This window comes from Girardinichthys multiradiatus, chromosome 11, assembly GCF_021462225.1.
Source record: "Girardinichthys multiradiatus isolate DD_20200921_A chromosome 11, DD_fGirMul_XY1, whole genome shotgun sequence".
Classification (NCBI taxonomy): Eukaryota; Metazoa; Chordata; class Actinopteri; order Cyprinodontiformes; family Goodeidae; genus Girardinichthys; species Girardinichthys multiradiatus.
Window position 1 is genome coordinate 845,506 of NC_061804.1, and position 26,935 is coordinate 872,440.

Genomic DNA, 26,935 nt, shown 5'->3' on the forward strand with positions numbered 1-26,935 from the left:
CATCATCCATCATCCATCCATCCATCTTTAGAGAAAGGAAAAGGAAATTATGCATAAAATTCATGAATCTTCATGTTTTCTGTTAAAAACTAAATCAGTTTTTTTTCTATGAACGTTTTAAACTAAAAAGGAAATAAAACAACAAACTGAAGTTCGGATTAAATATTTCTCAGAATTTATATGAAATCTTTTCCGGAGAATTCTTTGATAGATTTTAAAAAATGAAATTATTTAACATCATTTATGGTAAATATTTTAAAACGTTCTAATAATGAATTGTATGATCATAGAAAATAAAGATTATGACTTCCACGCAGCGGTGAAACAAACACGTCGTTTTATTTTTACTTTCATTTTAACGGAGCATCTTTTCTGTTTAGATGTTTATTATAATTATTTCCTTTCTCTGCCTCTTAGATCCGGGACATATGTCCATATTTAAATTTAAATTACATTTCGTTTAAATAATTTAGTCTATTTTATACTTTTAAATATTTATAATTTTATACTCAAATAAAAATAAACCTGCGGAACATTATTGTCATGTTTTCCATCCATTATAGATATTAAACAGTTTTTACAGAGATGTGAACCGAGCAGCAAAATTCATCTTCAGAATTAAAACCAACACATATTTGAAATCCAGAAGTTGCGTTTTCCATTTCAGCTAAAATAAACGAATCAACATGAAACTCGACCAGAATTAATCATTTCTAGATGTTTACTTCTAAATACGTTCTGATGCATTATTAATATTAGTTTAAAAAAAACATGATTTATTTATGAAGTTATTTAAAAAAACATTTCGTTAGACAATAATCAAATAAAACCCAAAACTCATTTTTAAATCAATAACAAATAAATAGAAAATAAAATGTTATTAATAGCATATAGTTCATATTTATTCTGCAGATCATAGCCCACAGGTATTAAATATTAAGACATTTTTACAACTTTTATTATGCAACTGTTACCAGATTCATGGGTTTGGTGCTGCTGGATCCCGGAGCGCTCCTGGTCTGCACCGTACGACCACGCACAGGTAGCCTCACACACACACACTGACACACCGATATATGCAGACACATAAAAACACACCTGTGTGTGTGTGTGTGAGTACGTATATATATATATATATATACACACATGTTAAAAGAACCTTTATCCAGTTTAATATTAAGCCAATATTTCTGTAATATTCTGATCTTAAATGTCGTGTTTTCATTGGCTGGAAGCAGAAAATGATCATATTTAACAATAAAAAAAACATCAGTCTGTGTTTAATTCATCTAAATAATGTGTTTCACTGATGGAGTCACCGGAATAAACGGACATTCAGTAATATTCTCACTTATTGAACTGGACTGTATATATATCGGGCCTCCACGGCCTCCTGTGGAGGAATTATCTGCATCTTTATGGATTTATGGGAGATTTATTGTTTTACACTGATGAGTATTTAGTTTAGTCGGCTGCAGTAAAATCACATAAAGCCGGAGTAATTCAGTCAGCTGCAGTTTTCATCTTTTCAAGTGTTTGATTGGAGCTTTAATGATGTTTAAACTTCTGCCTCGGCAGCTAATATCCTCTGTGAGAAACATTTCATCTTTACCTACGTCATCATTTAGAAACATAAAACTCTGCTTTCTTAGATCATGTCGAATAATTTCCCTTTTAAAGCCTCAAAGTAATTTATGATCTTTAGTGTTTCGTTACTAAAGATTAAAAATCGAGCTCTTGTTTGTTTAATTATTGATCAATAAAGTATTCAGAATAAATACATTATAGGTTATTCAACTGGAATATTTTTATCTTATTTAAATGAATTAAAAGCAAATAATGAATTGATGTATTTATTCGATAAAAACAGGAACAATCAATGATCAATGATCTTATCAATAGACCAGAACAGATCGATGGTTCTTCTGGTTTCAAACAAAACAAAACAAATCTTTTTTTTATTTAATAAAAAAGAAATGAACGTGAAGAGCAGCTGTGGACAATGAATGGATCCATTCAGGTTTATTTCTGTTCTTTTAAAACAGTTATCAGATTTATTGGAAATATTGCGTCTTTCTTAATATAAACCTTCATTGTGAAGTTTAAACGATTTTTGGAAGCCACCAGAGAAGAAGCAGAAAACGGTTCTGACTGATGGGAGATCTGCTGGTTAATGATTCTTCAGGATGGTCCTCCTCATCCAACCTTCAGTTAAACATAAAATCAGTTCATCTGCGTTTCACAGATCCAACCTGGAGCTGCTCAGGTGGAGAGGTTTCTGACGGTAATGCAGAACTGAGCAGAAGCTTGAAGGCAGCAGTGATCTCAGAGATGTTTCCTCTCACCTGTCTGCAGGTCAATGATTAAACCCTGGTGCTCATAAAACTTCACTTTATGGAGAATGATGATGATGGTGGGTCATAAATGATGAAGATGGGGGTCAGAGCACACAGTCTGCCGCTGAACAAACAGGAGACCTTTCAAAATAAAAGCCTGATTCTAGCGTGAGCAGCAGAAAGAAACCAGACATGAAGAAACAACAGTAATAATAACAACAATAGTTTCAGGAGTCTCTGGATTGTTGAATATTCGCTTAATTATTTTTTCTTTTTCACTTTAATTCCAACTATGAAGAATAAACAGCAAGTTTTCCTCTGACGCAACAAATCCAGGAAGAAATCTGGAAACATTTAAACGACGTTGTTTTCTGTAACAGATGTCTTATGTCCTATTTAAATCCTGCTGTTGTGGCCGTGATGAGGACATATTTTCCTAAATTGTAATAATTGTGATCACAGCAGGATTGAGCTGAATCTTTCCTATAAAGACTTTTTGGTCTTTTTTAATGTCTCAGATGTTTGGGCTCCGGTTTATTTATAGGTGGACTGTTCTCTGTTGCCCCCTGCTGGTAGCATCAACATCTCTCTGGACCACAGTTCACCAGGTTTTACATCTCAGTGGTTTCGATCTCCACTTTTTTGAATATAAATGCTTATATTCAGCTGACTGGTTCCCAGTTTGCTGACTGGTTCCACCAGTTCCCTCTGGATGACCCCAACATCGGCTCCCAGTTCTGAAAGAGAACCAAGAAAATTTTATTGACCTGTAAGGTGCTGAATGGTCTCAGAGGGTCTGTCTGGTATGAACCATGTAGAACCCTCCGGTGCAGAGGGATCAATTGACTCAGTCCAGTTTTCCAAGTCAGTTACATCCATCCCAGTCGATCCTGACTGATAGTTAGGATCCTAACTATCAGGTTAGGATCCTAACTATCAGGTTAGGATCCTAACTATCAGGTTAGGATCCTAACTATCAGGTTAGGATCCTAACTATCAGGTTAGGATCCTAACCTGATAGTTAGGATCCTAACTATCAGGTTAGGATCCTAACTATCAGGTTAGGATCCTAACTATCAGTCAGGTTCAGTTTATTATTCAAACGTTTTCTATCTAAGGAAACCCAGCAGATGGCATGGAGTCAGTGACTTGAATCTCTGTGGTCTCCTCAGCAGAGAACTGAATTCCTCTTTGGCAGGAATGTTGAGGCTAAGATAGAAGCTCTCTGGGAGGCCTCTGAGGATCTCTGGGGATACGGGCCCTGGTCCGGTTCTCATATCCTCATGTTGTTCTGATAAGACTGATCAGAACAGGTTAGCATCTGTATTCCAGTCCAGCTTCTTAACAGCGTGTGAAGCTTTAACCAAGAAAAATGACTTGAACTTTGGTATTCTGCAGATTTCAATTACAAGTCCCGAACTTTTAAGCATTATGTACCATTATATACCACTGGGTGGCGTCACAGCTGTGCTGATGACACCAGGTTTGTGGCCGTCTCTCCTGATGACCCTAGACCAAGGCTGTCCAAAGTATGGATCACGGGCCATTTGCAGCCCATGGAAGGACTCTGGGCGGTCCCCAACTGAAATTCAAACATAGTAAATATTCTGGATGCCAACTCCAGCCTTAGATGCACATCGACACATTTTTACACTTTTTAAGGACATATTTCTGCTGATATATTCTACTCTTCATATGTAATGTGGGTGGTTCCACCCAGAGAAACCGCCCTTTATTGGCCACTTTTGGACCTGAAACACGATGTTCTGTTGGACCCAGAAATGTTTTTGGCCTTTCTGTTAAATGTGAAAAACCTTTTTAATGTTTTGGATCGGCAATATGATAAAGTTCTACAAAAGACGTGTTCATTCGAGTGAAATACAGAATCTATTCCTGTGTGACTGAAAGAAAATCACAACTCATTGATTTTTTTTTTGTATTTTTAAATTAAACAATCATTTTCTAAGTTGCAGAAGTAATTACTGTAATGTTCTGCTTTCCGGTCTTCCTCAGCAGAATTTAAATCCAACATTCAGCTGCAGGGATGCTGAGGACCAGAACCAGAACCGTCTCTACCATGGCGGCCCTCTGTTGTTTAAAGTATTAATGCTTTTAGTCCAACTCTGATTCAGAACCGTCAGGTCTCCTCAGTTAAATAATTTTTTACGGTTTACAGATACAAGAACGATAAAATATAAGAGCAAATAAAAAATTAAAATCTAGCCTCCTGAACACCAGGGGGCAGTAGAATGTGTTGGTGGCTTTAATTGCAAATAAAAACCTGACTTTTATCGTATTTAAATCATTTTTATCCTTTGCGTGTTTCTACTAGTTTTAATTCAATGTCTTTTTAATCTCGTTTTCACCTATATTTTAAATTTCATTATTTAAATGTTCATTTATTCATCCTGTGGATAAAAAACATGTTTTAAAATACTAGTTTGAAGGATTTTATGTGATTTATTGTTCATCTGCATTTTCTACTAGATTTTCTTCCCGGTTTTTGTTATTTTATTACTGTTGCATTTCTTGTTTTTGGTTTGATTTAATAATCAGTTTCCTGACGTTTGAGCGACGACACCGACTCAGTCTGTTAGTTCATTTCACTTTAATAATAAAAAGAAAAGTACAATAAAAATCTGAAAATAAAAAACACATGGCAAACAGACTCTGAACTGATTATGAGGATAATCATGGTCGCTGATGATACAGTAGAAGTAATAATAGTCACCATAATAATAATAATAATCAGAAGCAGAATAATAATAGAAGAAGAACTCTATGTTTCCAGATCACTTCTTTGTTGTATAGACATTATGTTAAGCATCGCACAGGCCGGGGCGTGGCACTTGTCAAAATATTTGTACACTTAGAGCGAAGTTACCCCACAGATGCACGACTAAATCAGGACAGAATCACAGCTCGTACGATTCACAGCACTGCGTGGGAACAGATGGCGTGGAAAGAAAAATCCTTCTTCTTCTTCTGAGCGAGCGAGCGAGCGAGGCCGGACGGCGGCTCGGAGGACAAACTGAGAAGACCTCGAGGAGATGGGCTCAGTTCTGATGCTGAATGGGTCTGAACAGGTGGGTGGGTGGTAGATCAAAGAGCAGAAACGGTTTAGATCTACAGGAGACCTTTGGTTGATGGAGGCTTGAGTGGAGCTGAAGGAGACTCTGGCGCTGGCTGCAGCTTTGGCACCAACTTCACTTGGTTCAGCTCAGATTTTATTTCAAAGACAGATCGGATCAAAACTACTAGATTTATGACCCGATTCACTTCAGAAACATCCAAACCTGGAGGTCTTAAGTCCAGAACTCTCTGGATGTTAAAACTGAAAAAGAGCTGTTTTTATTTTGGCAAATTCTGATGTGAAACTCGAGACCAAAAAGTTGAAATATTGTCAGCTGTTGAAATAAAAACCATTTAAGTTTTGGTGAAATATCAGAGAACCGATGAGAGTTATTTGGCAGCTCCTACAGTCAGATTATTACTGCATTTAATCCCAAGAGAGACCAGCTGATCCTTTAAACCAGACGAAGCTAAATGTTGAAAAGACGTGAAAATGAAATCAATGCAACTTTTAGATTCTCCTCTAAAAAGCTGCAGATTTAATAAAACCAGGAACTAATTGATCTGGTTGGTTGGCAGCAGAGACTGAAGGCACCGTCTGAACCCACAGAACAAGCACCACCACGAGATCCTTCAACGAGCCACCACCACCAGCCAGGCTGGTCCAAGACCAGCTGAAGGTCCTAATGGGTCAGCTGGCTCCTAACCTGATCCAAGGGTTTGCTCCCAGGTGTGTAAACGGTACTGGGAATGCTGGTTTTCATCATGGAAGCAGAGAGCTTTTTAACTTCATAAGGTTCTAAACCAACAGAACTCTGATGTGGAAATCTGGGGTTCTCTTTTATAAACATTGAAACAAAGGGTTCTTTAGAAGAGAAGAAAAACTGAAAGACCTTTCAGCTCCGAAAGAGATCAGCGACTCAAACCGGCCACCAGATGGCAATATTTCCCAGAACTTGATTCCTGAAAAAGCAGCAGTTTGAGCTGCAGGAACATTTTAGCCTGAACACTAAAGTTCAGCTTCTATTTCATGAAAATATCTGATCTGCAGAAGATCTGAAGGACATTAAGCAGGTCAGGACACAAGCAGAGAGGATGCTGGTGAGCTTCAGAGGATCAACTCGAGCCCTCTGAGAGGATTCTCTTTGTTTCACGATGGCGAGCAAAGGAAACCGTCCAATTGTTGAAACAGCTTACAGGAAAAGGCCGGCGCTATGCCCCGCCCACTGATGATAGGGGAGAAGAGAAGATGGCGGCAGAAGCAGGCTGATGAAGAGTTGAAGCAGGAAAAGAACGCAACCGAGCCTCCATCCAGTCGATCCCTTGTCCACCTCCTCTGCTGGGGAATGTAACGTGTAATGAGAAGCGTGTGTGTGTGTGTGTGTGTGTGCGCGCTGTTGAAGCGAGTGTGTGATGGCTCGGCCAGCTCCTAGCAGTCCTCGTCCTTGTCGTCCACGACACCTTTGAGCCGCAGGCGAGCGAAGTCCTCGAAGACGAAGTCATCGTCCTGGGAGACGCTGCTGTAGAGGACGAGACCAACAGACGGTCAGAAACCGACCGATTATCAGCTGATCAGATCAATCGATCCGCCGTTCACTCACTTTGTGTCAAACTCAATAAGGTTGGTGTCGATGGGCGGGTCCGTATCCGGCACAGCTGCAACACAGACGACAGTGTGAGCAGATACAGTTTCCATGGAAACAGGCTCACAGAGCTGTGTGTGGGTGTGTCTCACCTGACTGTGGGCGGGACGCGGGCAGCTCCACAGGTTTGGGATGCATCAGGATGAAAGGCAGCTCCACTGACACGTCGCTGGAAAACAGACGAGATTAAAGCTGCTGCGTCAGGAACAACACCATCAGCTGTCAGTCAGCTGTATACATAGATCTGAGGCAGCTGCATCAGGAGCAAACAGGTGGAACCAACAAGATCAGCAGGTACTGATCACTGACGGTGTTCAGCTGCCAGTCAGCTGTATACGTCCATCTGGATGTGAAGCACGTTACTGATTTAGATCAAGCATTTTCACAGTGTTCTTGCTGGATCCTAATCCTCTGTGATGGTCTGGATATTCATGATTCATTAAGAGAAAAAGATTTCAGGTGAGATCACGGAGGCCAAGTGACTGATGGTGTCGGGTTTAAACACCAGCAAATAACTGTGAATTAATCTGCTGGGAGAAATCAAGTCAGATTCGATCACATTAATCCATATTTCTGCAGTATAATAAAGTGTTTTTGTTGTAGTTTCAATGTGATTTTGTTCCGTTCTCCTTAGTTTGTGTCACATGTAAAGAAGCTTAGAAGAAGAGGCTGGTTTATAGAAAAGTGGAGACATTTTCAACTTTTCTCAGAGGTTTTCAATTATTTCTAGTTTGTGTTGGCTGGAAATGATTAAGTGAACAAACATAAAGATTGGCTCGACGTTGGTGCAGTTGGTAGCACTGTTGCCTTGCAGCAAGAAGGTCCTGGGTTCAACTTCCGGCCGGGGTTCTTTGCGCATGAGGTTTGCATGTTTTCTCTGTGTGTCTCTGTGTTGCCCTGCGATGGCCTTGCGACCTGTCCAGGGAGGAACCTCCTCCTGCCCACAGACTGCTGGAGATGGGCACCAGCTTCCCTGCGACCCAGTCTAGAAGAAGCGGTAGAAAATGACTGACTGACAGAAATAAAGATCACAATTTGAGTTCCTCTAGGCTACTATTTGCTCCTTCTGGGTCAGATTATGGAGTACTCAAGTTATGCTGATGACCGAATCAGAACCAGCCTTTTTGCCAAGTTTGTTCAGACAAACAAGGAATTTGACTTCGGTCCACTTTGCTCTCAATAATAAAGAATATCTTTTTAAATGCAGATACAAACAAAACTGTGGGATCAGTCCAATCATGCCTGGTGTTGTTCTGGAGTTCTGACTGTCAAGAGTTCATCAGAGAAACATCCTGGAGGAAGAAACTGTCTCTGTGGCGGCTGGTTTTAGTAAACAGTGCTCTGTAGCGCCACCTGAAGGTAAAGCTCTGAACAGTTTATGTGCAGGGTGTGTGGGGTCTGCAGAGATTTTAGCAGCTCTTTTCTTGACCCTTGACCTGTATAAGTCCTGGATGGAGGGAAGGTCAGCTCTGATTATTTTCTCTGCAGTCCTGATTATTCGTTGCAGTCTGGACCTGTCCTGTTTTGTGGATGATCCAAACCACACTGAGATGGATGAAGACAGGACAGACTGAATGATGGCAGTGGAGAAGATGACCAGCAGCTCCTGTGGAAGGTTGAACTTCTTGAGTTGCCTCAGGAAGTACAGTCTCTGCTGGGGCTTCTTTTGAACAGTGTCTATGTGTGAACACCATCTCAGGTCCTCAGAGATGGTGGTTCCTAAGAACCTGAAGTGGTCCCCAGCAGACAGTGTTGTTGAGGATGGTGAGGGGGGTATTTATATTTCAGAGTCGCTGCATAATTAAAGTAAATTCAATCACTGATTCAATGTAACCATGAGTGGATGTTCAGTTAGAAAATCTAAACTCCGTTTTAGTTTTGCTCTGCCCCGTATAAGCTCACAGAGATCCAGTTCAACAGCTGAAGGCTTTTATTGTGAAGGTCTGAGTCTGTTTTATTCGAGGTAATCAATGAACATGTTTACAGTAGGAACTACATTCCCCAGGAGCCCCGAGAAACTGACTCTGAGAGCTATGATTAGCGTTCTTTACCAGCAGCTGCAGTCGCTCTAAACTGTTGCTGCTGCATTCATGTGAAATCTGGGATGTTGGTGTTGCCATGGAAACTGTCAGTATGGTCTATTTCCATGTGAACATAGAGAACAGTGTGAACAGTTCAATAGTTTGTTGCAGCAGCTGTTGCAGATCAACAGGCTCTACCAACAGGAAGTGGCATCAGAAGAGCAGGAGGTGTGTGTCTTACCCTCCACGTGACACCACCAGCTTGACTTTGACTCTGTAGGACACCAGGATGCCCAGAACCTCCTTGTTGGTGACATCCTTCACTCTGAAACAGACAGGGGGCAGAGGTCATGTGACAACAAACACACCAGAGAGCACCATGTGACCTCGTGTGTGTGTTACATGGTGGAGGAGGCCAGGTTGGTGTCTTCATGTTTGAGCTTGCCGTCCAGCGCCAGCCCCCTCTTCTCTCTGTTCTTGTCCAGCGTCGGGGTCAGAGTGTACACCTTACAGAAGGTGGAACTGGACGACACCTGGTCGCTATGGAAACCACAGAACTCAGGTAAGCACCCCTACCGCCAGACTGAACCTACACCAGTTTAAACTGGAAATCATGGCTCTAGTTTCTCATGTTCTGAGGGATCCAATTTGTGTTTAAACCAGTTTAACCCAGTTTATATCTGGTGTGAACAAGATCATTCCTGACAGGAACGTTTTAGCACTGGTTTGATGAAGCAATATAAAAAACAACATATGAACAGATCTGAACCAGTTTGTGTGATTCTGAGTAACGTAATAATCAAGTTTATTACTGAAAAATGTGGATAAATTTCAGTTAAAATATTCTTTATCATTACAAAAATCCAAAACCTTGATTATAAATCAACTGGGACTTACTCTGCCTCCAGTTGGGCCACTGGACATTTATACTGGGCTGTACTGAATAGACAGATGTCCGCGTACTGACGCACTGCAGAGAGCAGAACACAGACAGGTTGTTCAGGAACATCAGGATCCAACTGATCAGAAACCGGCACACAGGAGAGAGAAGAAGAAGACCTGAGATCTTGACTCTCTTCACCGTCTTGGTGGAGTTGTTGGTGACGTGAACGTTCACGCTGATGGGCTCTCCGTGGTAATACAGCTGCATGCAGAGCATCATGGGAAACAGAGTTCTTGGTTAGGACATCTGACCTGTGTGACCAGAGAGGCAGATGATGGAAGCAACAGTTACCTCCTTATCTAAAGAAGCCTCCAGGTGCAGGGATCGGTCTGACATCAGGAAGCTGCGGGTCGTCTCCACCATGGGCTGAGGACCAGGCTTTTCCGGAGCGTACTGGACCTTCCTGATCACCAGACGCACCGAGTTCCTGCAAGTGACACGGGCATCGGGTCAGAGTCTGAAGGTGCGCCCCCTGCAGGTCTCAATGTTAAGGAGCTTTAATGCAGGACTGAACTCACCTCTTGTGGATCTTTTCTTCTATCGACTTGGCACAGAAAGCTCTGATCTCAAAGTCGACACCACAGGCCTGCAGGGAGGACAGTCAGACTGTGTTCACATGAATCTGCTCGGTCCATCAGCACCAGAACTTATCAGATCCTGGTGAACATTCAGGCTGAAGATCAGCTGTCGGTCTGGATGAATCAGTTCACATTGATGCTGACAGACCAACACATGAACAGGATCATGTTGCTGAGGCTTAAAGGACAAAACTGGTTTGATCCAGTTTAACTGGTACCAAGTCTGTTTGAAGAGATCGTGTACCAGCTAAAACCAGTTTGTAACAGGTTCACACCAATGTAAACTCATTACAAACATGCTTACACCAGTTTAAAAAGTGGTTAAAGATTTTTCCACAGATTATTGAAAATAGTATAAAGAACTTTCTACACTTTTGGATAAAATACAACTAAAAACCAACATGTTTTAATTGATAAACCTGGAACATTGTTTGTTCTGGGAGATGTTTGTCTCATTTCCCATCAGAAACAGATGTTCAGCATCTAAATCTGGAGTCTGCTGGCTTCTTCTGAAACCGTTTTATAACCTGGTGATGAGAATTTACTGAAGCTTTCTCATTTCCTCACAGTTCAGGAGAGAATCAGGAAACAATCTGAAGACCTCCCACATGAAGCCTAAGAACCGTGGACCTAAGAACTCACCTTCAACTGATGTTTATCTGGATAAAACTGTTTCAGAATAGAAATGTTTCAAGTTTACTGGTCCACAGCTGTTAGGAGAAACCAGCTGAACTGCCTGCTGAGATGTGACTGAACTGTGAGTTTGTTACCTTCCCGGTGTCCTCCGGGCCGGGCTGTAAAGTGACCGAACAAGGGAGGTTCTGAGGGATCTGAAACAGAACAGCAAATGTTGAGATTCATGTATTAGGTAATCCTTGTCTCTCTTAGTTGATGACTGTCTGCATGGAAATACATCATCATCATCATCATCATCATCAAGTCCTCCTCAGCTTTAACGCTCTTGTACGCAGCACAGGCCAGTTATGGCCACCTGGGGGCAGCAGAGAAACCTTTTCAGACCTGAGATCTAGAACTTTAATGTGTTCATCAGTGTTAATGGACCAAGTGTCTCTGAGCTTCATTCCCAAAGGATGTGACACCAGGTTTAGTTCTAATCCTGGTTGTAGTAGAACAACAAACGTCCACCTCTCCTGCGCTGACCTCTGCTGGAGATGAACGGACCTCAGCACCTCTGGAGATGTTGCCAGTCTAGCTCCACAGGATTCCCTGCAGACTCCTGCAGGAAGCTCAGCCAATGCTAATCAGTGTGGAAGCTCTCCTCCACCAGCAGAACACAGCAGGAGCAGGAAGAGGAACGGAGCCTGAAGATCATTATGGGCTGCATTCACTGGCACTGGGACGTGTGATATCTGCTCATTAAAGGCTAGACCATGCCGCTTCATAGCGCCAATAAATGCATCGTTATGGAAACGAACATGTTAAAGACCCAGACCTAATTAATATGAATGTCTTCATATGTTGTCCTTCAGACCTGGACCCTCTGGAGTGTCTAGAAACCTCTTCTGGCCTGGAAACAGCCAAGGGGAGGGTCTGGGTGTCCCTCCTGGACCTGAACCTGGATAGGCAGAAAACTGATGGATGATCTTGAATCTGTACCTTCGTTTCTTCTGATTGCAGCCTTCATTGTTCTTCTCCGGCTCTTTCCACAGTAAGAGGGAGTTCGTGTCATTCAACGTTCTCCACCACTGACGCTATAAAATATCTGGACAAGGAAGCTGAGCTGAAAACCTGAGGTGTGTCTGAAGCAGAACAGGTCATCAGAAGAACAAAGATCTCTGGAGAAAATCTGCTCTGATAAAAATCTTAATTAAGTTCTGTTCAGACCAACACAATGAAGCCTAGCAGAACCAAAGCATTGCTATCATCTTGTGGTGTCCGGTTTAGGTAATAAACAAGGCAACAGGTTCCTGATGAAGCTCCTCATGTGGGTTAGAAGAACAGGTGGATGAAGGAACCACAGGAGGTAAAACAGAGCAGAAACATAAAGATAAAGGTTTTGGACCTGAACCGATCCCCCAGCTTTAGAACTTAGAACAGCTCTACAGAAACACATGAGAGTAAACAGATTTAAACTGTTTCCCTGTTCTGAGAGAGAATAATGGTTCTGAAGTCCTGCTGATGTTCCTTCTGCAGCCTGACAGACGCTCTGAGCTCTGCAGATGTTCTGCAGTAAAAAGCAGCGAGGACTCACTGTGAAGTAGAAAGGATGTGCATGCTGGCCGAGCTTCTTCAGCAGCCGCTCCTGCAGCCGGCTGTTGGGTTTCTTCTCCTCGGGAACAGGAGGGAAGGCCTGAGGAACACACACAGAACCTTAACATCTACCTCACAGGTCAGGGTTCCTACATGTTTCCATGTCAATCATTCCAGTTTTTAAAACTCAAAGGTTTGAACGTTAACTTGAAATATTTTAGGTCAGCGAGATGGACTTTAAAACAGCTCTGATGGAGATATGAGATGTTTAGATCACCAACACCAGCTCGTTTGGACATGAGAAGAGTTTATGGAACCATCTGGAGATGGTCAGCTTGTTGCCTCAGTCTCCATCATGTCAAACGCTGACATAGTTTCTCCCATCCACCCTGATCCAGATCAGGAAAATCCTGAGAGCTTCATCAGCTTCAGGCACCATGTTCTGTGTTCTACAAGGTTCTGGTACACTGTATTCTGCAGGGTTCTGATGTTCTGCATAATTCTGATGTTCTAAATGGTTCTGGTGTTGAATTGTATTAGCGTTTGAGGAAAAACTGGTTCCTCCCAGGGAAGCGGACTCACCTGGAAGGTGGAGATGTAGAGATCCTTCCGGAAGGAAAGGCCCAGCACATCCAGGTCCTCTCGGCCGTATCGGAACGCGCAGGTCAGAGTGACGAAGACTGCAGGGAGGAGGAGGAGGAGGAGTGAAACACCAGCTGATTGGTGCTGTAGGTATTTCAGTTCTGGGTTAGCAAGATCAGAGTAGATGGACAGAACTCTAGGTTCTGGAGAGGTAAGGGGTAAAAACTAAGAGTTGGTAAAATGTTGGAGCTGATTCTATAGAAATTTGAGAGTCAGGCTCAGTTTTCAGATATGGACCAAATCTTAGAAGAGGAATTATTTTACTGCAGGATGAGGAAGTTCTGACTCCAGATCCGAGACTGGAAACATCTGTTACTTTTCTCAGCTTGTTCCTATAAGCAGCCGGTGCTGTAGAACTGGACTCAACAATAACATGTCAGGCTGAAAGAGGTAAAGCCTCCAGTTTCAGTCTCAGGAATTGTTCTGTTCAAACCGGTGACAGTGGGAAAGGGTTCTGAGCTCCGTCTCACCTTTCCTGTCCTTCAGGTACTCTGGGTCAACCAGGATCACTCCATCTGGAAGGAAAACAGCCACACCATTACAGTCCAGAATCAGATTCCAGAGTAAACCTTGATGGGTTTCTGGCAGAACTCACCAACTGGGTCCACGTGGTCCAGGTGATCCACAAAGTCTCTCTTTCCCAGGTAGACTGTGAGCTGCAGTGTCACACAGAACCGTCAGGTCATGATGCTCAGGTTAGAAAATAGTGACCGCCAGCCGCAGAACAAACGGAACCACTGATATTGAGTGGTTCCGGGCCTCAGGAGTAAGCTGCTTCTACAGATTTGCTCTTATATTCTTGTCTCCAAATCAGCCCAAACAACTCTAAAGCCCATTGCACTCAAAGATTTTTATGTTTTCAGAACCACAGCACCTAACAAACGGACTTTGTGTAAACCCAGTTAAATGAGTCCTGCAGCAAACCTGAGCTGAAAGCCTTTTACTTCACTTGATCCACATGTTTGGTTCCGATGTTGCATCTGTCTGCTGTTCTAACGCAATGTCTTACAGGCAGTACCGGGTCCATTGAGTGCAGTACAGTAAACATGAAGTCTACTGGGTTTGTGAATAAGCAGGATCTGATCCAATTATTCTAATGTTAATGTTTGAAATACAAGCTAAACATGGTGACAGTGAAACCCAAGTGCTTCCTGAGTTCTGCAGGGCCCGTCTTGGAGGGACCAGACCCCAGGTTGGGAAATACTGCCCTAGCTTACAGCCAGTCAGAAGATGGATCAGAAGCCACTCCAGCTGAACACAGAACCAAACCTAATAATATTATTATTAGAATTTAGACTTTATTGATTTCACGATGCAGAAATGATCCTCTGAATTCAACCCGTCCCTTAGGGAGCAGTGGGCTGCCATTGTGTGCCGCCCGGGAAACATTCAGGGGCTAAAGGTCTTGCTCAGGAACCCAGTAGCAGGCCATGGGAATCGAACCAGGGTACTTGTGGTATTATTGCCAGAACCAGCCACAGAACCAGCCTGGTTCTGTAGAGGGTTCTGATCTCATTCCATGGAGATGTTAAAGGTGCAGGGAACATCACCAGGAGCATGAACTGGACACAGATAAAACATTTTCCAATCTGGTTCTTGTTCTGGAACAATCGTGAACAAACTAGAGCTAAGTTCTGATGGAAACAGTCTTCATCTCAACCCAATAAATCTGTGGCCTGGTTCCTACATGACATGGCAAACGTCACCACATGGAGGCGCTCTTCAACTGTTTGTAGAAAGGTCCCTCCCTTTGTTAAAAACATTTCCTGTGTCTGATCCGTTAACCTCCCTGGAAGTTCATTCAGAACCAGTAAAACAGAACAAAACAGTGCCTGATTTCTACCACTAGGGGGCACACAAGGAACTCACCTTGCAGTTGGGGCTGGACTTCTTAAAAACTCTGAGAGGTTTAGAGAAAAGAGGAAGAGGAGGAAGCAGAAGAGGCCATGTTAGTCTGGGGATCTGTGCAGCAACAGACTTAGAGTGGTAGAACTGTTCTGATAATGTTTCTAAAAGGTGAGAAAAGCTGCAGGTTCTGAGGGCTTCCAATGGGTTCTGCAGGTTCTGATGGGATGCAGGTGACTAACGTGTGACAATAACCAGAGGAAGTGTGTGAACTTCCTGCTGTGCTGAAATAAACTGTGGTCTGTATGAAACTCAGGAGGGAAGTGGTTTATCTGTCAGAGCTCACTGCCGATGACCTGGGCTTATTATGGGATGTCAATTAGCTTCTTTAAACAGAACCTGCTCTTGAAACTATCAGTCTGTGAAGATTTAAACCTCAGAACTCCCAGAACCCAAACTAAGGTGTGAAGAAGAAGTCGGGTTTATAGCTCAAGGTATGAGCTGTGTTCCATCGACACATAGCAGACGGGTCAGCACATTTTAAACTGGGCCTTCAGGCTCTTTGTTTCCAGCAGCCTGTTCTGGAGACAGTTTGCCAGACAGGAAACCCGAAGAGCTGGAGACTATCATGTAAATGTGCGTCCCGTTGTTCTGGACCGGGCTGATACTTCATGATCGATCAACCAGCTGCAGGAGAAACGCTGAAACATCTGTTTTTCCTGAAACTGGAGAACATTGTAGTCTGAGCAGAACCGCATCTTCAGACGGACTGATCACAGATAAACAGGTCTCACATCACCGTTGTTCTGATCCAAATCTCCTCACAGTTGTGCTGCTCTAAATCACTAGAGTGGACTATAAGGAGGCCCGACTCTAATGAAATATGTTCTGGCTGCAGGTTTCCCAGCAGCAGCAGCTGGTTGGTATCTGCAGGGAGGTGGACCAACCAGGAGGTCCTCTGGGAGACTATCAGTGAAAGCAGACCAAGGTCTGGTTTCTCTGGGTTACCTTCAGAACTTCACTGGTTGGTTTGCAGAGTTACTCTGCAGGTGGTTTATAAAGCAGAGGTGGAGCAACACTGTTGATCTGAACCAGGACTATTTGCATGAGCTTCAGTAGAAGTTCAGTTTCCTCTTCATAAAACATGGTTGGAGAGCTAAAACTAGAAGTGGAGCTGCAGCCGTGTAACTGTTTGGTATGCATCCTCCTTCACACATCCAGCCAATTTTCTGCACAACCACAGGTGTCACTTCCTTGAGTTCTAACAAGTTCAACAAGGTTTCAGCATCTGTAGTAGAGAAGCTCTGACTCAAAGCTCCTGGGCTTCATCACCACCCACAGATTTAGTTCCCAAATGAGGAAAAATGATCAGCAAGCCTGCAGAGATCTCAAACTGGACTGACTGGTTCCTGTCTGCAAAGATCTGCATCCAAGCCTCAAACAGAACAAGTACCTCCCAAACTTTCAGCAATAGGAAGATATGAGCTCCTTCTGTGACAATATTTGTGTGAAATCAGGTAAATCCAAGCTAAGATTATCAACATCTCACCGTGTCTTTATTTATGCAACGAAAACTACACAAAACTACAGAAGCAGTTAGCCAGGAGCGTTCAGGTCCATCTCAGAGTTCTGGATTGCAGAGTTTCAGGTGTTAAGCAGCGTATTTCGCCGTTTCCAGCAGGACTGCAGCTCCAGCTTCTTGCTAAAGCTACTGAGCTCTTCCAGCACTCTGTTATAATAGATTGTTTGAAGCACAATCTCTGATTTCCAGGTTTTTCTTTACTGCAGGCCCCTCCTTGAACCCCCACCTTAATGTGGTGGAGGGGTTTGAGTGCTCGAATGATCCTAGAGGCTATGTTGTCTGGGGCTTAAATGCCCCTAGTAGGGTCTCCCATGGCAAACAGGCTCTAGGTGACGGGTCAGACAAAGAGCAGTTCACGATGCCTTCATGAGGACTACTAAATCGAGGCACGTGACGTCACCTGGTACGGCGGAGCCGGGGTCCCACCCTGGAGCCAGGCCTGGGGTCAGGACTTGTCGGAGAGCGCCTGGTGGCCGTGTTGCACCTTTCGGGACCCGGCCGGGCCAAGCCCGAACGAGACACGCGAGGCCATCCCCCAGTGGGCCCACCACCTGCAGGGGGAACCGTGAGGGACCGGTGCAAAGAGGATTGGGCGACGGACGAAGGTGGAGACCTCAGCGGCCCAATCCCCGGATGCTTAGGCTGGCTCTAGGGACGTGGAATGTCACCTCGCTGGGGGGGAAGGAGTCTGAGCTTGTGCGGGAGGTCGAGAGATATCGACTAGAAATAGTCGGGCTCGCCTCCACGCACAGCGTTTGCTCTGGAACCCATCTCCTCGAGAAGAGCTAGACTCTCTTCTACTCTGGAGTGGCCCACGGGGAGAGGCGGCGGGCTGGTGTGGGTTTGCTTGTTGCCCCCCAGCTCAGCAGTCTCGTGTTGGGGTTTACCCAAGTGGTTGAGAGGGTCGTATCCCTGAGCCTTCGGGTTGGGGAGAGGTCTCTGAGCGGTAGTGCAGAGTACCCGGCCTTCTTGGCGTCCCTGTCGGGGGTTCTGGATAGTGCCCCTCCCGGGGACTCCATTATTCTGCTGGGGGACTTCAACGCCCACGTGGGGAACGACAGTGACACTTGGAGAGGCGTGATCGGGAAGAATGGCCTCCCCGATCTGAATCCGAGTGGTGTTTTATTATTGGACTTCTGTGCTAGTCACGGATTGTCCATAACGAACACCATGTTCAAACATAAGGGTGTCCATCAGTGCACTTGGCACCAGGACACCCTAGGCAGGAGGTTGATGATCAACTTTGTTGTCGTATCATCAGACCTTCGGCCGCATGTTTTGGACACTCGGGTGAAGAGAGGGGCTGAGCTGTCCACTGATCACCACCTGGTGGTGAGTTGGATCCGCTGGAGGAGGAGAAAGCCGGACAGACTTGGCAGGCCCAAGCGCATAGTGAGGGTCTGCCGGGAACGCCTGGCGGAGCCCTCGGCCAGGGATGTATTCAACTCCCACCTCCGGGAGAGCTTTGACCAGATTCCGGGGGATGTTGGAGACATAGAGTCCGAGTGGACCATGTTCTCTGCATCTATTGTCGATGCTGCTGCCCGTAGCTACAGCCGTAAGGTCTGCGATGCCTGTCGTGGCGGCAATCTCTGAACCCGGTGGTGGACACCGGCAGTAAGGGATGCTGTCAAGCTGAAGAAGGAGTCCTATCGGCTGTGGTTGGCTTGTGGGACTCCTGAGGCGGCTGACGGGTACCGTGAGGCCAAGCGTGCTGCGGCCCGGGCTGTGGCAGTGGCAAAAACTCGGGCCTGGGAGGAGTTTGGTGAAACCATGGAGAAGGACTACCGGTTGGCCTCAAAGCGATTCTGGCAAACCGTCCGGCGCCTCAGGAGGGGGAAGCAGTGCTTCGCCAACAATGTTTACAGTGGGGGTGGGAGGCTGCTGACCTCGACTGGGGACATTATCGGGCGGTGGAAGGAGTACTTCGAGGATCTCCTCAATCCTGCCATCACGCATTCCCTGGTGGAAACAGAGGCTGGGGACTCGGGGTTGGACTCTTTCATCACCCAGGCTGAAGTCACCGAGGTGGTTAAAAAGCTCCGCGGTGGCAGGGCTTCGGGGATGGATGAGATCCGCCCTGAGTACCTCAAGTCTCTGGATGTTGTGTCATAAGAAGGGTGACCGGAGGGTGTGTTCCAACTACAGGGGGATCACACTCCTCAGCCTCCCTGGTAAGGCCTACGCCAGGGTATTGGAGAGGAGAGTATGGCCGATAGTCCAACCTCGGCTTCAGGAGGAGCAGTGTGGTTTTTCTCCCGGCCGTGGATCACTGGACCAGCTCTATACCCTCTACAGGGTACTTGAGGGTTCATGGGAGTTTGCCCAACCGGTCCACATGTGTTTTGTGGACCTGGAGAAGGCATTTGACTGTGTCCCTCGTGATGCCCTGTGGGGGGTGCTCCAGGAGTATGGAATCGGGGGCCCTTTATTAGGGGCCATCCGGTCTCTGTACGAGCGGAGCAGGAGTTTGGTCCGCATTGCCGGCACTAAGTCGGACCTGTTCCCAGTGCATGTTGGACTCCAGCAGGGCTGCCCTTTGTCGCCGGTCCTGTTCATAACTTTTATGGACAGGATTTCTAGGCGCAGCCAAGGACCGGAGGGGGTCTGGTTTGGGGACCAGAGTATTTCGTCTCTTCTTTTTGCAGATGACGTGGTCCTGCTGGTCCCCTCTAGCCAAGACCTACAGCATGCACTGGGGCGGTTCGCCGCCGAGTGTGAAGCGGCTGAGATGAAGATCAGCTCCTCCAAGTCCGAGGCCATGGTTCTCGACCGGAAAAGGGTGGCTTGTGCTCTTCAGGTTGGAAGGGAGTTCCTGCCTCAAGTGGAGGAGTTTAAGTATCTGGGGGTCTTGTTCACGAGTGAAGGAAGAATGGAGCGGGAGATCGACAGACGGATCGGTGCGGCTACCACAGTAATAGGGTCGCTGTGCCGGTCCATCGAGAGGAGCCAGTTGAGGTGGCCGGGGATCTATACCGAATGCCTCCTGGACGCCTTCCTCGGGAGGTGTTCCAGGCACGTCCCACCGGGAGGAGGCCCAGGAGACGGCCCAGGACACGTTGGAGGGACTATGTCTCTCGGCTGGCCCGGGAACGCCTTGGGCTCCCCCTGGAGGAGCTGGAGGAGGTGTCTGGAGAGAGGGGTGTCTCTGCTGAGTCTGCTGCCTGCCCCCGCGACCCGGTCCCGGATAAAGCGGAAGACGACGAGTATGAGTACGAGTCTTTATTGCAGGGTTGTGTGTAGCTGCAGTTACAATATAAAACAAGGAATGAGCATGAGCTGGAGACGTTCATTGAACTTGTCTTCTAGCTTAAGATTGTGTGGTAGAGATCCCCCTAACCTTCAGACAAGAGATCTAAGTTTTCTTCTGAGAGTTACAGAAGGACAAGTGGAAAAACTAAAATTTCGATTTTTTTAAATCCAGGAAGAAATGATAAAATATTTCCATAAAAATATCAGAAAGAATACCTGGAGCCATGAACTGTGAGACAGTCATGAAGCAGACAGAAGATGGAACCTATCCGAGCAGTAAACCTGTGATGAAGCTCCACCGTAATGTTCTACAGAGCTCCATCTGTGGGTCCTGGCTCAGGAATGAGGCACATTTTGGTGAGTGAGTAAAATCATCTGCATTCTAGTTATTAATGGTGTGAATATCAGAAGCATCCAGCAGGCCTCCTGTCCAAGAAAATCCACACAAATGATCTGATTTCTACTTTAATCCGACTGAAGCAAGTGCAGAGTTCCAGGCTCCAACATCTGGAGAAAAACACGTTAAATGTGAGCTGAGGGAGGCGTGGTGGTGGTGATGGGGTGAAAAGTGAACCATAATCAGCGGGTTCAGTCCTCGACGCAGCTGTTACAGGTTCAACTCCCAGCCCAGGTGACCTTTCCTGCATGTCTTCCCTTTCCTGTCAGTTTACTGTCAAAACATGAGAAAAATAAAGGCCACAAGTGACACAATAAAACATTTAAAACAATCTGAACTGATGGAGGTGCGGTGCAGCGTGACGGTGGTGATAAATAAATCCTTCCTGCTCTGCAGCGATACAATAAAGATGTTCTGATTCCAGGAAAATCCCCCAGAACCCATCTGTGATCACAGCTGACTGATCAAATAATTTCAGCCAAAATCTGTAGAAATGTGCCTGAAATGGACTTTCAGTAGCTTCACTGTGTGAAAATAATTCATGACTTATTAAAATTCATTTATTGTTTCAGATTTGAAACATTTTGTCTTGATTGTGTTTGCAGTCAGTCTGACTGTAGATCAGCAGCAGAAACACGTCTAGAATTAGTGACCTTTTAGGTCCAAACCACATGTAAGAAGTTCTGCTGTGTGAGACGGTGTCTTGAAATGGACCTGTTGACTGCTACGTTAGTGCAGTGCAGGTAAAAGGTTCTGAATGCATGCTGGCACCACCTGGGCCCATGAGAGAAACGCTGCTGGTCAGAACTGGAGAAGAGATGGTATCCATCTGAATGCTGACTACCTCTGCTGATGACCTGCTGTTAACATCATCCTTTCCTTCTCCATCTCTGTCTGGACAGAAGTATCATGAACTATGAACCTGGAAGTGTTCTTCAGATTTTATTGCAGTATAATCTCTAATTTTGAGTATTCCCAACATAAAACAAAGTGATGAACTTCAGGTTGGATGAAGCAGACCTCTGTCCTGGTTTGGTTTGAAAGGGGGAACCTCAGAGTGGAGCTGCTTCAGTGATGCGCCGCCTCAACCGCTGCTTCCTGCTGACTGACCAATGATTGATCCCGTTTCAGCACAGACTGCGCTCTGTTTGACACGTCTAGCTGCAGACGTCAGCGTGTTTATTTCTGCATAAACAGCAGCACAGCGAGCGGCCTCCACCAGAGAGAGGAGGTGGAAACTGCTCCATGAGGGAATAAACACCACCTGCTGCAGGAAAACGGGCTTTAATGCCCCAACAGCTGCTTCCAAAACTCTCCAGCCACATAAACCCATCAAAGCAGCGAGCGGCGGCTGAACCACCTGCTGCAGGAAGGTCTGCTGGGAAAAGGCCACCATAACACCCAGACACCGGGCAACGCTACACCTCCACCAGGGAGAGATGATTTGTGTTCAAGCTCCTGCCTGGTGACCAACATTTCACTTGAAAATGAAACTCATGCAGGAAATATTCTGCTAGTTTCAGGAACTGCAGCTTTTAGCACCTTCAGGCCAGTTCTGCTGGCTTCCTGCAGCACCAGTTAACTGGAGATCCGAGGTTTCCTTCTTCTTCACACTTTTAAACTTCAGGTTCTGGTTATTCTTCCTGATGGAACTAAGTGAAAGTTCATACTTCACACTGGGAATCACAGAGCAAATAAACTTCATCAGGTTCTGTTCTGATCCATAATGTTCACCAGAACTGAGGAAATGGGTCTCATTGGTTTGTTACAGATCCCACCACAGAGCAGCTTCTGGTACACCACCCTAACCTAAGACATCAACAGTAGTGCTGACAGAAACTACAGCATGAAGCAGAACCGTTCAGCTGCAGATCCAGAGCTGCTTGGTAGATGATGGATTTCTGGATACTGAAGTCGTCACAGTTTGACCGAATATGAGCCTAAAGTTCAGGTTCTCGTCTGTCCAGCTGAGAAGATTCAAAACTTAAAGACACAGGAAACAACCGCAAGACTCAAAAACCGCCCAAGTTATTGGCTGGATCCCAGAGCAGCAACTGTAGCTGCCCGCCTACCTGGGAAGGGTCATAAGGTCAGCTCCAGACCATCTGAAGTCCATCATCCTACACAGAGGAAGATCATTCCCAAGAGAAAAACATCTCAGAACGTCCCAGCAGATTCAGCCCAAGGTCAGAGCGTGAAGCTCAGAGAAATCTCAGACTCTACAGACCTCAGTTAGCAGGTTAAAGGTCATGATGTTGAACCAGTCTTGCTGTTTGGAAGGGATGAAGGAGAAAGCTTCTTCTCCCTAAAAACAAGATGGCAGCAGGACGTAGGTTAGCACAGCTTCATATAGATGAAGACTTTTGGGACAATGTTCTCTGGACAGATGAGACCAAAGTGGAGATGTTTGGACCATAATGGCCAGGACCATGTTTGGAGAAACCAAACGCAGCAGATCAGCACCAACACCTCATAGCAACTGTCCAGCATGGCGGTGGAGGGTTGATGATGTGGGCTGGTCGTGCAGCCACAGGACCAAAATGTTCTATGTGAGAACATCTGTCCAACAGCTGAAGCGTGATGCAAACTGGGGCATCAACAGAACCATGATCCAAACAGAGCAGCAGATCTCCAGCATAATGGAGAGAAGAATCCAGGTGGTGTTGCTGCTAAAGCTCTGCAGGTTTAGATCGGATCATCTTATTAATCCTACTCTGGTTTTAGTTTCATCTAGACATGCAGATTCACACTCAATGGTCCAGATTTGGAGTTCTGGTTTCAGCTGGAAAATGGATCCACGTTAGTTTCTGTGTGCAGCTCAGAGCTGCAGATCTCCACAGGTGAAGCACTTGAGATGTTCCAACAAACATCTATAGACAGAACACTAATCCAACAAAATGTGAAGGTTGTCACCAAGGAACCTTGATGATGAGGATGAAGGTCAGAGTGTCACTCACAGCCAAGGAGAGATTATGGGACAGCAGATCCTGACCCGAAGCTACAACATCACCAGTAAACGGATCCAGTCAGACGCTGATTGATTGGACCAAACTTCACAGCACAGATGGACCCAAATCTTGTCAAGCCAGAACATTCTGAGAGTTCACCTGTGTGCTGAGAAACCCACCAACACACACACACACACACACACACACACACACACACACACACACACACACACACACCCACACACACACTGCTGCATGACGGACCTTCAGGTTCACACTTTAGATTGTGGCTGCAGCCCAGAGACACTCAAACTGCTCGCTTACGTTCAGGCCAACAAACTTCCTCATGTTCACTGGACGCCTCACACTCCACCTCCTTATCGACCAGCCTCCTCCACCTTCAACCTCCTCCACCTTCAGCCTCCTCCACCTTCAGCCTCCTCCACCTTCAGCCTCCTCCTCCTTCAGCCTTAGTAGAACGCCTTAATAGTCTTCTTTCAGCCAGCTGACCAGCAGCAACAGAATCACGATGTCACTCCATTCTCCAGCCAGCTGGAGAACACCCTGCTTCCTCCAGAACTTTCCAACAGATTCAAACAGCTAGAACTAGAACCAAGCAGATCTACGTTTAAAAGTGAGGGACACAGTGGAGCGGGTAACCAGCCGGCTTCAGACCGGGTTCTGTTGGATGTTTAGAGTCAGCAGCTCAACACCATGAGAACAGGAACCACAGAGATCACACCTTGAACCCACAACCTGAAAAGGCTTCATCACTAAGCACGAACATCTTCCACCAAGCCATAACCAACCTGCAGGACCTTCACTGCAGCAGCTCCACAGATGAGCCCAGAACTTTCTCCAGTGCCAATCAGAACACACAGAGACTCTGAACATGGACCCTGACTGCAGCAGAACCGTAACCCTGCACCGGTCAGCAGCTTTTCCTTTAACCATCAGCCATGTTTGCGTCCCACTTCCTCTCCTCCCTGCTGCCCACCAGTTTCCTGACAGGAAGCAACTGGGCAGGAAGAGACCGGACTGGACCAGCTCGTTTTTAAAGTCAGGAACTCCACGATTACAGATTCTCACCCAGCCGTCCGTCACAAAGTAAACTCTGAGCTTTCCAACATTTCAAAACCTAATTTACAAAACAAATGAAGCAAGAGAGAAGCTAACAGGACCTGAGCATGGAGAAGACGCTGGACCTGCCATTAAAACAGTTTTCCCATGGATTTAAACACATGTTCCAACATCTGGAAGATGCACCCTGTTCCATTACAACAGCACCTGACTCCCCCTCTTCATTAATTAGTGATTCAGTGAGGAGCCAATCAGAAGCTAAGGATACTGGACAGATCAGGGAACCGGACTAATGAGAGGAAATAAGGAATACAATTAGGAACAGCTGTCAGACTCTTGGACAGAACCCAACAGCCTAAAAGTTTCCCTAGTCTGGACCATTGTCCATAAAAAAGAACTGTTCTGTTGGGATAATATGGATCATGACAGAGTGACTGAAAAAGGCTGAGTTAACTGGACCACTAAGCAAAGATAGGAAATCTGGAATTTTAACGGTTCTATTAGAACTGTTTAGAACTTTTGGCAACAAAGCCAGTGAGTCTAGGAAGAAGCAAAGGGAGGATTAAATACCATTCCAAGATGTTTTTCCAAGTTGAATTATTGAGATTATTGGTGAATTAACACTGTGAGTGTTGGGAACCTGGAGCTGACTGGACCTGGTCACAAAATGCTTCAAATCTACTGAATGTCAAAGCAAAGTTCTGTGAAAATGAGGTGAGCTCAGGTACTCTGGATTTCCATAGCAGGAGGCCCACAGTGGCAGGATGTGAACAGCAGCATAATGAAACTGGGAATCAGCACTTTAAACTGGACTCCCTGAAAGTGCAGCAACCAAGAGAGGAGTGGAAACTGCTCCTGGTTCAGCTCCATCCACCTGCCTCAGTCTGCAGCAGGATCTGCAGCTGGATCTGCTGCAGCAGGATGGTGGGCTCCACCAGGAAGTGTAACAGCCTGGTTCTGGTGCAGAAGAGGCCTAAGACCTTTAACTCTGAAGAAGAGCTGAGGAGGACACACAAAAGGATCCTTTAAAGCCCTGAATGTGTCTGAAGGAGCCAAAAGCTGTGAGACTGGCTTCCTGTTTACTGGGTTAAACCCAGTTAGGCAGCGACGAACCAGCAGACACGTCCAGCTGGGCTGCAGAGAGCTCAGAACCCGCAGATTGAACCAGAATGAACCAAATATTTAACCGAAACAGCTCGGTTTCTTCCCGGACAGGAATATCAGGAATCTCCGTGAAATTCCCGGGTTTCTGAGTCATTTCCGCCCACCAGTGTTCATGTTGGAGTCGTGTTTTCCACCCACGAACCAAGCCGAACCTGCTCCGCTCTGACTAGCGTGTTAGATGAAGCTGTACTGGTTCTACTGGTTGTCCAGACCGATGCAGGAGCCTGGGCTGACCAGCTAACCCCACCCTGCTGGGCTAACTTCGCCTACGGGAGGAACCCGAACCGGGCCCTGAGGGTTGTGTTAGCTCTGGTTCGGCTACCCCCTCGCTCATATAAACAAGTTAACACCCCGGTCCCGGCTGGGTTAGCCTTCCCCCTCCAGAACCAGCAGAACGGCTGCTAACGTTAGCTCAGCCCGTCAGAACCGCAGCTAACAGCGGCTAACAGACCTACCTGGTGCCCGCCTTGTCCCCCATCTCCTCGGCAGGCGGACGGCAGCAGAATCCCAACAAGATAAGGCCCGAGCCGACGGGGTGCTGTTAGTTGTCAGGCGGTGCTGGTTCGGTCCGGGAAGCTCCGTTCAGCCGTCCATCCACCCAGAACTGGTTAGTATGGTAATAGGATTTAGCGCCGCCTCGGCTGCTCCGAGCTTCCGCAACGGCTGTGTGTGTGTGTGTGCCGGGTTGGCGTTTCTGTGAGGACCGACCGCGCCGTTAACCCGCACTACCGAGGACTCCTGGATCAGTCCGCGCAGTTCCACCGCCTCCGTGAAGGTTAGAACTCGGATGGAAGGTTCCTGCAGGACTCGGTCCAGTTCAAGAGGGGGAGGGGCACCGCGAGGGAGGCTGCTCAGATACAGAACCCAAACCTGTGTGTGTGTGTGCGTGTGTGTGTGTGTACGTGCGTGCGTGCGTGTGTGTTTGTGTGAGCGTGTGTGTGTGTGTGTGTGTTTGTGTGTGTGTGTGTGCGTGCGTGTGTGTGAGCGTGTGTGTTTGTGTGTGTGTGTGCGTGCGTGTGTGTGTGTGTGTGTTTGTGTGTGTGCGTGCGTGTGTGCGTGTGTGTTTGTGTGTGTGTGTGTGTGTGTGTGTGTTTGTGTGTGTGTGTGTGCGTGCGTGTGTGTGAGCGTGTGTGTTTGTGTGTGTGTGTGCGTGCGTGTGTGTGTGTGTGTGTTTGTGTGTGTGTGTGCGTGCGTGCGTGTGTGTGTGCGTGCGTGTGTGTG

General features: G+C 46.1%; 1 protein-coding gene across 1 annotated transcript; it reads right to left on the reverse strand.

Annotated features, from left to right (window-relative positions):
• Nucleotides 1–4,927: 4,927 nt before the first annotated feature.
• LOC124876273 (arrestin red cell) lies at nucleotides 4,928–26,600 on the reverse strand. The gene is made up of 16 exons (XM_047378915.1): nucleotides 26,170–26,600; nucleotides 15,316–15,346; nucleotides 14,042–14,102; nucleotides 13,917–13,961; nucleotides 13,387–13,484; nucleotides 12,806–12,904; nucleotides 11,364–11,423; nucleotides 10,534–10,601; nucleotides 10,307–10,442; nucleotides 10,132–10,216; nucleotides 9,970–10,042; nucleotides 9,475–9,612; nucleotides 9,314–9,397; nucleotides 7,144–7,220; nucleotides 7,010–7,064; nucleotides 4,928–6,928 (listed from the first exon to the last, which is right to left on the reverse strand). The coding sequence occupies exons 1-16, from the start codon at nucleotides 26,190–26,192 to the stop codon at nucleotides 6,838–6,840; spliced, it is 1,224 nt and encodes a 407-aa protein (XP_047234871.1). The 5' UTR covers nucleotides 26,193–26,600; the 3' UTR covers nucleotides 4,928–6,837.
• Nucleotides 26,601–26,935: the final 335 nt, after the last annotated feature.

What these genes read in the sequence shown, in the direction of transcription:
- LOC124876273 (XM_047378915.1), bottom strand. Translation starts at nt 26,192, where the DNA reads ATGGGGGACAAGGCGGGCACCAG. An exon ending in AGTCCAGCCCCAACTGCAAG is followed by an intron (nt 14,103 to 15,315) that starts GTGAGTTCCTTG and finishes GTGACACTGCAG; the next exon opens with CTCACAGTCTACCTGGGAAA. An exon ending in GTGGCCCAACTGGAGGCAGA is followed by an intron (nt 9,613 to 9,969) that starts GTAAGTCCCAGT and finishes TGGTTTCCATAG; the next exon opens with CGACCAGGTGTCGTCCAGTT.